This window comes from Oncorhynchus clarkii, chromosome 1 (assembly GCF_045791955.1).
Source record: "Oncorhynchus clarkii lewisi isolate Uvic-CL-2024 chromosome 1, UVic_Ocla_1.0, whole genome shotgun sequence".
Classification (NCBI taxonomy): Eukaryota; Metazoa; Chordata; class Actinopteri; order Salmoniformes; family Salmonidae; genus Oncorhynchus; species Oncorhynchus clarkii.
In genome coordinates, this window is record NC_092147.1 from 27,124,728 (window position 1) to 27,135,709 (window position 10,982).

The 10,982-nt window shown below is 42.0% G+C and overlaps 1 protein-coding gene across 5 annotated transcripts in view; it reads right to left on the minus strand.

The window, feature by feature from the left end:
• Window positions 1-532: 532 nt before the first annotated feature.
• LOC139399159 (ran-binding protein 10) overlaps window positions 533-10,982 on the minus strand; it is a 32,803-nt gene continuing 22,353 nt past the window's right edge. For 2 of the 5 annotated variants that reach the window (XM_071144707.1, XM_071144896.1), the window contains exons 4-15: window positions 9,878-10,045; window positions 9,667-9,689; window positions 9,261-9,445; window positions 7,314-7,426; window positions 7,074-7,182; window positions 5,897-6,045; window positions 5,558-5,762; window positions 5,273-5,412; window positions 5,008-5,153; window positions 3,980-4,091; window positions 3,436-3,577; window positions 539-3,207 (exon numbers count right to left, since the gene is read on the minus strand). In XM_071144707.1, the coding sequence (XP_071000808.1) occupies window positions 3,447-3,577; window positions 3,980-4,091; window positions 5,008-5,153; window positions 5,273-5,412; window positions 5,558-5,762; window positions 5,897-6,045; window positions 7,074-7,182; window positions 7,314-7,426; window positions 9,261-9,445; window positions 9,667-9,689; window positions 9,878-10,045 (1,481 nt within the window). In that variant the 3' untranslated portion in view covers window positions 539-3,207; window positions 3,436-3,446. Of the gene's footprint in view, window positions 3,208-3,435; window positions 3,578-3,979; window positions 4,092-5,007; window positions 5,154-5,272; window positions 5,413-5,557; window positions 5,763-5,896; window positions 6,046-7,073; window positions 7,183-7,313; window positions 7,427-9,260; window positions 9,446-9,666; window positions 9,690-9,877; window positions 10,046-10,982 lie in introns of all 5 variants that reach the window. The other 3 variants (XM_071144840.1, XM_071144774.1, XM_071144785.1) reach the window with 3 other exon arrangements.

Consider the following 10,982-nt stretch of genomic DNA (forward strand, 5'->3'; position numbering starts at 1 on the left):
TTAACATGCTGCGTCCTCTCTCCACACATCCCAACCCTCAAGTCACTTCTGACTAACCCCTCAATTTCTTGAATTACTGAAAGTGTAGTGTCGTGAGTTGACAAAAACGTATGTCAAGGACACATTTTTATATTTTGTTGACGTGTGACTCAGCAATTAATAATTTCTCCACCTGCTCTTTAGTTTATTAGTGATTTAAGTAGTAGCAATAACCAGTACGGGGCGCTAGTGTGCTTTTAACCACACACTGTTCTACTCAACAGTTGGAACCATGATACTGTATATATAAGCCAGATGTTTTGTGAGTGTGATGTTTACTGCTCATTTTGTTTTTCACTTTTGTATATTATCTACTTCACTTGCTTTGGCAATGTTAACATATGTTTCCTATGCCAATAAAGCCCCTTGAATGAATTGGTTTGTCAAACAACTTATGTAATACGTGTTTGTTTTTTTGAAACTTCAAATCAACCTCAAGTCACCATCACTCGAAAGCAGGATGTCCACAAAATAATGACAAGACCAAAGAAAGTATGCTTATGGATGTGTATTTTAATAAAAATAATTCTGTCAAAATAAAACAGAATACAATATTTCTTTATCATGTTTCCAGTACATAGGTATGTTTTTTAAAATTATAATTTCTTTTTTATATTGTTTAAGGTTTTAAAAGTTTCATGCTAAGTACAGGGTAACTCATTTCACAAATGCTAAACTCAATATGAAATTTAAATCATAATAGAAGTATATTGTGCACAGCTTGTTTTCAATTCCTAATTCCATTACCTTCGCCTCTCCATTTGAAGCACGGATAGCTCCAAAGGCCAATTTAAAACAGAAAAGGAAAACTGGGAGGTTGTTTGCTAGAGTAGGTGTAGGTGTGTCTATAAAAGTCCCAGGAGAAGCTCAACAGATTCCTCCCTTTCTACACACACATCCCTATATATTAGTCAAGTTAAAAATTCTACTGTATAATGAATTCTCTTAAAATGGAAATATACATTTTGGGTGGCTATTCTATTGAGTTCAAAAAGCCATTTGATGTTTTTGAAAGAAACCAATAGATACATGATTTGCTATAATGTCAAGCTATTATCAATACCTATCTGCTGTCTGTTTCCAATATTGGAAGCCTAGGACTGGTTGTATTCTGAATGACCATTAAACAGAATAGTGAAAACCCATGTGAACGGATAGGGCCGTCTAGAGACTTAATTAACTGAACAACATAAATTAAAATAACTCCAATTTGATTCCAACATGGGTGACGATGTGTATAGGTATGCTTCAAAAGACAGTACGCCCCAGTATGTCAGTTGACTCTCACAGGTTTTGGATAAGGTCATGAGGCCCTTTCTTTTGCTTCCTACTGCAATACAAAAGAGGACCCTCACAAGTAAGTGAAGGTATTTGTTCTTGTTTTTCACATATTTTAGCAAGTATAAGCCCATGATGCAGACAGATGTGCAAATGTAAAGATTGTGTAAAAAAACAAATAATAATCCAAATGGCCTTTGTGAACAATGTTAAGGGATATTAAAGTCTACCAAACACTAATAACAAGCTGCAAGCTGATGATTTCTACTCCCACCAGCCCTTTGCTTCACAAACATGCTTTACATGATTGTCAAAAAGTGAATGAAACACATTGCAATATGTCTAACAGGTGTAGGGGATGTCAATATCAATCTCATGATGGCCAGCAGCAAATCTGAAACATAAATGTAATATAATCTGCTAAACTACATTCAACAAACAGTGGAGCGCCTCCTGCTGGCTGGCTGGCTGGAATACTGGGTTAATACATCAATGATCAACATTTGTGCCAAGAGAACATCTGTTAAATATAAGAGAATACATACTGAAACAAAAAAGACCAAAACACATTCAACTGGGAATACAATGAACAAAAACAAACAAGAAACAAAGTTGTGTCCACATTTGTAAAAATGACTGGGTCTGTGTGAGAAAAATACAACTGCAAGAAAGCCAGAATAAGCATGTTGGCAATGATAAGACAATGGTCTTTCAAAGCACTAATATGAAAAGACTGATAGACTGACTGTGTGGAATAAGTGTGGCAGCTGGCAAGTACCATTGGTTATTAGAAAAGTTGGTCAAATTAAAAGCCTTGTATTTGGAAAATAGTTCCACTTTTTTATTCAATATATCATTATATTGTATATATTCAACATCTGACTTCATAAAAGGTATCTTCAATACAATTAGCAAGTAAAAACCAGGAAGTGATTTCCAAATTCAAACGACCCAAGCGCTGTATGTCTGTGTTTTTTTACTGTGTGCAAGTACAAAGTATAAGTGTAGTGTATTTCCAATCAAGTGTCTCCACTAGTTTTATGTGTAACATAAGGCAGCCCAACACAGGCAACCCAATTCTGATCTTCTTTCCACTAATTGGTCTTTAGACCGATCACATCAGATCTTTTTCAGCACATATCTGATTGGATCAAAATATGTCAGAATTGGGCTGCCTGTGTAAACGCAGCCTATGTTACACATCAAACTAGTGGAGACACTTGATTGGAAATACACTACACTTATATTGAAACTCCGAAATGAATCAGTGTCATTATTTAATTTGTGCTACCATCTGGGGCTTTAAGGTGACCAGCGGGTTAGTGGCTTACAGCCACGTGCAGTCTCAGAATCAAATTCAGACCTTTAACTTTCAATTGAATCCATTTTTGGAGTACTAAGGCATACTAAGAAGTAAGAATTTGAACCAAAAAAATTCTGGTCCTCTTTCTACAATATCTTATACTGAGACGACAAAAGTCCTGTGAAAGTTCTGAATGAGAAACCAGAGTATTTTGCTTGGTAACGACAAAGCATGCCAATGTGAATTTATTTGATATGATGAACATCTTTAAAATACTGTGTAGGGAATTCAAATCCACTCATAAAAACAAAAACGGAATTCGATTATTTTTTTCAAGATGAGCACAACAAACTGACCAAATAAAAACTTGAAAATGACTATATAAACAGAATAATAATTAATTATCTTTAAATAGTGTCACACATTTTGTATTTGATAATACTAAATTAAAAACAAGCTTTCTCCTCATTCCCCTGCACATCCTGCTTCTGCCAAATGGCAAGCGACACACCAATTCAAACACATGATCTCCTCAGTCATCTGGCAACCCATTGGAAAGTAATCTTCTTTGTAGTCCTGAACATTGCCTTAAGGATGAAAGAAACAATTTTGGAACTCCTGTATTGTAATCTGTTCAACCCTATTTCTGTACTCCAAACTGTAACCTTTACAATCCTGTTTGATAATGTTGATGATAACAGCATGGGCCATGTGTAGTCAAAAATGTTCCATAAACGTTCCCTATAGGCTCAACAATCATTGACATGATGCTAGAAGGGGAGGGTCGTTATGTGTGGGTGTCCGTGCAGACTCACCTGGACTGGGGCTAGTGCAAAAAGCTGTCAACTCTGGCGAAGGAACAGGAGCCTGAGCGGACCCTGGCCATGAGCTGGACACACTCTGTGGCCTGACCTACAGCCAGCATCAGAGGGGGCTGCTTAGGCAAGTTCTGAGACTCTGAGGGGTCAAAAGACAACACAGGGATCATCAGTGTGTACATTAACGAAGCATGTGCGACTCAGTAGAGGCTGCTGAGGGGATGACGGCTCATAGTAACGGCTAGAATGGAGTCTATGGAATGGTATTGAACACATCAAAGACGTGGTTTCCATGTGGTTGATACCACTCCATTCCAGCCATTATTATGAGCGGTCCTCCCCTCAGCAGCCTCCACCGGTGTGACTCAAACTTGTACATGGCAACATGTACAGCGTGTTTCATTAGACGAGAGTTAACACACACTACCAAGCCCAACAAAACGTGTTGGGCATCATTGTAGAAAAACAACTTGTGATCGGGAGTAAAACAAACATCTACAGTGTGCTTTCATGACATTGTGTGTGTGAAACTTAGCCTTACCCAAGATGGCGCTGTTGAGAGCAGAGCAGATATTTTCTCTCTGCATTGGGTCTAGCTGTTGCCCAACTGGGCAGTTCCAGGGATCTGAATACGCTAATAGACTGAATGCATCCTGTAGTAAAAAAAAGAGAGGGAGATAAAGAGAAAGAAAGAAAACATTGTGACCAGTTCAAGCAGAATAGCCCATTAATGACTGATTTGGGAGCAGTAGAATGGTCTGTCGTAAACAGAGGGAACATCATTAGACCAGGGGTAGGCAACTACCTTCAGCCGCAAGACGTTTTTTGTTGTCAGAGTGGAGAGTCGGGGTGCCGGAACATAATTATAATAATTTGTCACACTGGAAATTGACCACAACTAAGCCTAAAAAGAGATTGTATTTGAAAATAACAATCATTTTATACCTTGAATTACATTGAGACACGATCACACATGTCTATTGGAAACAGATTTCCTAAATTAAACACATTTTTAGCTGAATTCCTGGGGGTTTACAGTCTTTCCTGACCAAAAACGAAAATATATATTTTTTACAAAAACTTTGGGGGGGCCAACAAAAAAACCTCTTGCGGGCCTGTTGCCGACCCAATGGCCATATACAAGTAGATGTGTGTAAACAGCTCAGAGGGGAAAGGGAATACTTAGTCAGTTGCACAACTGAATGCATTCAACTGGAATGTGTCTTCCATGTTTAACCCAACTCCTCTGTATCAGAGAGGTGCGGGGGTCTGCTTTAAATCGACATCGTCGGCACTCGGGAGCAGTTGTTGTTCGGGGTTAACTGCCTTGCTCAAGGGCAGAATGGCAGATTTTTCCACCTTACCGGCTCGGGGATTCGAACCGGTTACTTGCCCAACGCTCTTAACCACTGCCACCCTTGGAAATCCTGCAAGTCATTGTATTGCAGCATAACAAAACATGCCCCAGGGCGGTGGTTGACAACTATATAATTTGTGAGTCATATTCACACAGTGTACCGGTCTTATTTTGTGTGAAACCTCCCAGGCCCCCCCCCCCCCCCCCGGTACCTGCAGCATCTTCTTGTGCGTGGCGTTCTTGCCGTATTCCCGGCACAGCTGCTCGTTGAGGCCCTGCAGCTCGCGGCCAAACTGGATCATCCTCTCTGTGGCTGCCTGGTTCCCTCCACACAGCTGTCTGGAGGCACAGCTGTCTTCTCCAAGGAAGGAGACACACACACACAGGGTCAGAGGCCAGCCGCGGACTGAGAGTGTATTTTACACTTGCACCTGACAATCAAAATAGGAAGCGTGTGTGTGTGTTAAGCGCCTGTACCTGCCACTCCGTTGCCCAGGCTGCCGTCCTCAGCCTGCAGGATTTCTTGATGCTTGTAGGTGCCGTTCATGATCCGAGTAGAGGAGTTCTCCGCCACCCCATTAGTGTAGTGCTCTGCCTCGATCTCCATCTCACTGTCACTGCAGAGGACCCAAGTCAGGTTCACTCATCCATACAGAACATCATTATACCACAGATGGTTTTCCTCTCTCTCACATTCATGGACACAGATGACAGACACCCCAGTAAAAACAGAAATACATTACTAAACAGAGGAACCCTTGCCTTGCCACACACCTGGTCTCCTGGTTGCTGGTGCCACTGTGAGGCTGGGACTTGGTGGAGTCAGTGGAGTTGGACTCAGAGTAGTTAACAGAGGAAGGGGAGGAAGAGGAAGAGGAGGAGGCAGAGCTGACACCAGGGTACTTGTTGTGGCTCTTGTTCTTGTTGGGAGGGGTGACCCCGTTACTGCATGTTGGGCTGTCTGCTCCTGGAGTGGATAGAGAGCCAGGGTGAAACAGATACAAAGAGATAAGAGAGAGGATTGTGTAACACACTACGTGGGTGGATAGGTAAGTAGGAGTGTGTAGGGTGGATAGGTGGCTTTGCAGGTGTTTCCCTTACCTGCGCTGTGCAGATGGGGGTTGGTGGCTCCATGTCGGGGGCTCAGGCTGGGGGAGCCAGGGTAGCTGTCCTGGGACTTGGGGGAGCGGACACTGAAGCATCGTACCTCACTGTCTGTACCGTTCACCATCTCCACAAACTGCCGACACCTGGGAGGGACGGGCAACTATTAATCTGCCTGACATTCACTATTTTGACACTCAAACAAATGGCTAACACCCTCACCTTCTTTGCACTAACACTCACATTTGTCTTTTCATACTAGCGCTGACTTTGCAGATAACTACTGTATTAAAGAAAAATGTACTTGACTGGACTACGACTGCGGAGATGGATGCACTGAGTCGCTATGGATAAGAGCATCTTCTAAATGACTTGAAATGCTTCTTTATTAGTCTCACCGACATCATTCACAACCACTCCACTATCCATCTAAGAGTCTCATCACTCCTCTACAACCCATGTCTGACATTGTTTATCCAGGAATACATTGTACTGTCAGATATCAACCACTACATTCTGCTTAACTGTCTGATATCTCATGCAGTCTGAACACAATTGTTATTGCAATACTTCAATTGCTTTCAGAGGTTGGCAAAGGTGTGGCCACGTAAGATCACGTCTTTGTACCCTGAAATATAGAAATGCAACAGAAACAAGTCAGACTGGTTCCAGAGTATCAGTATCTGGCTTTATGGATACATGTCATTACCATTGGATGAATGTCAAACAGCGCAGCCACCGCTCCGCTCACTCCTCTTCCATGACAAAATGGAGCAACAGGCATGACCAATCAAACCATGAGTTCCCTCAGCGGCAGCAACTGCGACCTTGTGCTCACCCTGCCCCCTCTCTGTGTAACACTCCTCTACTGCTACAGCAAGCTCCTTTCTACCTCTATAAGAGACATAAATACTGGCCTTCTTGCCGTGTGTCTGCTTCTCATCGGATCACAGTATTTATTAATCTAATGTCTTTGTGCCATAAACACACAGCTGGGAAGCAGGCCACAGCTTTACTGCTAAGTGCTTCTAGGGTTGTATTGCATGTGACGGAGCCTGCAAAGGCATTACAAGACCAGCAGTGCGTATCTAAGCCCCACAATTCCAATACTCCTCCATTTAGCCCTTCAATAAACACTCATAAGAATCCCATAGTTGGGTTCAAGGCTGCTCACTTCAACATGAACAGTAAATTGGAGTTGTGTTCTAGGAGCCCAGGGTACAGCTGCTGTGTGGCTTCGATGGCCTCGCCAACCCTCCCTGCCAATACCAGCTTCTGTATTCCTGTTGACAAAAATATGCATGTTACCATTACAAACTGATTGGATGGATGACTGTGCGGAAAATTAATGACAGTGATTGGTCTTCAGTGTTTCCGTGGTATTGTCAGCGTGGAGCCTTTGTGTGGTTCTCACTCTGTCTGTTCTTTATGGAGGTCTGGTCCTCCTGGATCAAGGTTTCTGTAGCCCTAGCAAAGGCTGTGGCTGTGGCACAGTACCCATGATGCACCAGGTAGGTGGATACCATGCTGAAAGAATCAAAGACATGGTTTAGCCTTACAGTAGTACAGAGAAAGACAAAGTAGTCTGTTAGGGTGGGCGATAAGTAGGGCTGTGGCGGTCACAAAATTCTGTCAGCTGGTGATCGACAGCTATTTGCTTGACAGTCTCACAGTAATTGAGCGTTAATTAACATAAACACATTTAGCATCTCCAGGCTTCCACAGTGGCCTACAAGCCACTGATGCTGATCTTGGGAACATCAACATTTTAAAAAGTCAAATAAATCTATGTAATAGACTACACCTTCACATTAAATCCTTTATTTATTTTAGACAGGTCTAAAGAAACATGATATGAAGAAAATGTAGTGTATTTCAGGAGAACAGAATAGCATACTCTGAGTTGTCCTTATGTTAGGTCCTGATGTGGCTATGCCAAATGGCTGTGGGCTACACTAGTTCATTTAGCAGACAAGATTTACTTTGAATAATTTTATAGTATGAAGAATACAATTCAAACAAAGCGGAATTAATTAGAAATTATATTTTCTCCAAACGATTTGTGGGAGTGCGCACATGTGGCTATTCTGTGTTGAGCAGTTAACAAAGAAATAGGTACTCCTATATGCTTAATTTAGAGATTACAATGTAAATTTACAAACATTGGGCTATATGTTTTGATTTTAAATACATTTTAAGGTTGCATGATGAGATTCTAATGATGATTTGAAAAAAGTTGCTAGAAAGGCATGAGCTCTGCTTAGTTTTTTGCGCAGGCTGTACACACTCCAATAGTCTCTCATTCACAATTGGAGAACAACTTCATAACACCTAGAATTTCACGCGGCATCCCTTTTGTGTGACCATAATGCACCCTAAAAAATGCCATGACTTTTGCGGCCAGCGGACGTTGTGCCCTTCTCCCGGAGTGCTGCGCGCTCCATCACGTGATCGGGTCTTTCTCACAGGCTACAAGTGAAGAGAGACACGTCGGGGACGCAACTGGGCGCCTCCTTATCTAATTCCGAGGTGCATATTGAAGATGTTGGAAGAACTGTCCACATTTACTTTTCGTCAGCCAACAAGATGAGTAGGCTTAATGAACAGCAAAAGTACTAGCCTATGTCAATCTACTATCCCCTATAGTACAAAGGTCAACCTATTCTACTCTGTGTAAGAAATAAATATTAGTCTGGGACAGTTGTGGGATGAGATAGATCCCAAATGAATACAACCACATGGTACTAGGCTATAAGCGCAAATGTTCAATTAGCAGAAAACACAATCATCAAAAATGACCGCAAATGCAATTATGCATGTAATGCTTTTATTATAAAAGGAGCATTTTTATGGTGAAAATTATCTTCCCCAAACTTGAAACTCACATGCTGCTTATATATGCCAGTTAGGCTCTACACCCCTTGTAAAGCAGATTAATGTGCTTAATTATATTAAGTTATTTGTCCACTTTAGTTGTGATACAAACCTCATTAAAACATATAGGCCTATGGGCTAGGCTACATGAGTTGTGCGACTAGGATTCAAAAAAGTCGCAAAAAAAGGTTTCTTATGCTGGGCATCATTCACAAGTGATAATATTTAATTCACAAGTGATATGTTAATATTGTCACCCATCAGACTATTGTTGATTTAATCTAGTCGTTACATATACTAAATAATATATGTTTGGTAGGCTACGAATGACCATCAGCAGCATCAGAACTTGGAGAAGCCTAATTACCGTGACTAAACGGTCACGTGGAATTTGACTACCTTCATTACTCGTGACCGCCGGTGTGGTGGTAATACAGTCACCGCAACAGCCTTAGTGATAATTGTGGTGTGGGTATGGATCCCTTACTTCTGAAGTACTGCCTGCCACTCTCCCAGTCTCTCTCCGATGGGGAAGCGGGCGATCATGCCGTGGATCTTAGCCCTCCATTCACTCATATAGTCCTCAATGTCAAACACAAAGGGCTGCTGGCCAAAGTTAGCATCCACAATCTCTCCTGGAGTCTGCAGGCCCACTGTGGGGTAAAGGTTGGGCTGTGGGTAAAGGGAGAGGTGTGAAAACACATTCCCCCTCTGGCCATAATAGGAAGAACTTGCCATTAATTTTGATCACTTGATAATTTGATGGCATGGCAACCGTGAATAATGTAGGACTTCTATATCATCACCACTAATGGAAGCAGCAAAGCTACCACTACTGATTGCAACAGAAGGCCTTGACATTGAACATGTTCACATTTCAGTGTAATACTCACAGGGAGATCTGTAAAGGCTACACCTGGAGAACAAACAGAGAGAAAAGTGTTAATGGACTGGAAGAAATTGAAAATGTTATAATCTGCAACCAAGTAAACAGAATCGTATAAATTGCCTGGGAACATTTCAAATTGTTGAAGCATATTTTAATTTCATATAACAATTAACTTGGATGTTTTTTACCCTGCACTGTTGGTGCGCAGTTCTCACCTAGACTGATGCCATTCTTGGTGTAGAAACAGGTGTTGTTAATTAGGTTCACACAGCAGCCAATCACATCGCCTGTGGTGAAGGTTGGGCCATATGGTTGGCCAGTCCCTGAAGAACAGAAGGAGTGTCCGTCGTCGCCATGGTAACCATATGAGTGCTTGTCCCAACCTGGGATAGGAAACAAGGCAGAAGTGATTAGAGGAAATCTAGACCCATGGTATGAATATTGGATGTTACACATTAACAAACTGGAGGAAACGACAGAGAAAATCAAGGCATATTGAACGAACACTTTCACATATCAAATCTAGCTAGATTAATATGCATCAGGTTATGGATAGGGCAGTGCTACTCATACATTTGAGGGGAAGGAGTGAGATGGGTGACCCCAGTAGTGTGATGAGTAATATAATCCCCATAAAGACACTGTGACATGGTGTGGAGCTGAGCCTGACAAATGGTTTCTTTCGAATTAGGATATCCCCTGTCCTGTGTAGAGTGTGCAATACTATGGGTGGCCAGCGAGAGGCATCCGTCTCTGAATAGGAGCACTGACTGATGAGTCATACTCAAACAGAGCAGTACATATGATGTTTGTGCATGGTATCAATAGGGACGGGGAAGGAGAGTAGACTGTGTGCCGAGGGAGATGTGGATGGTAGATCTTCAAGTCAGTGCATGGGTTTGTGTGTGGCCTGTGTGTGTGCACGCAGTGAGAGTATTGTCTGCTCAATCAGTGTCTGTCACCAACCAAAAAGTGAAAGCGGCACAGAGAAAGTAGGTTGTGTGTGAGAACTGTGAGGTATTAGATGAATCTGCGGAGCAGCGTTGACAGGGATATTGGTCCTAAAGCTGGGCTCAGTGTTCCCTACATGCTAATGAATTGGGCAGGGCTCCACTATGGGATCAGACACACAGAGGTCAACAGGGAATATTAAAACTATTCCAGCCAGAACCAGACCCCCACACGGGCACAGAAATGTACTGAAGTCCGTTGGCATATAATGTACTAGAAACCTAAATAAATCTTCATAAACAATATGTTCATGCAACTAAACTCTCTCACACACACAGGCTGCCATTTCCACCATATTCCAACCATTGT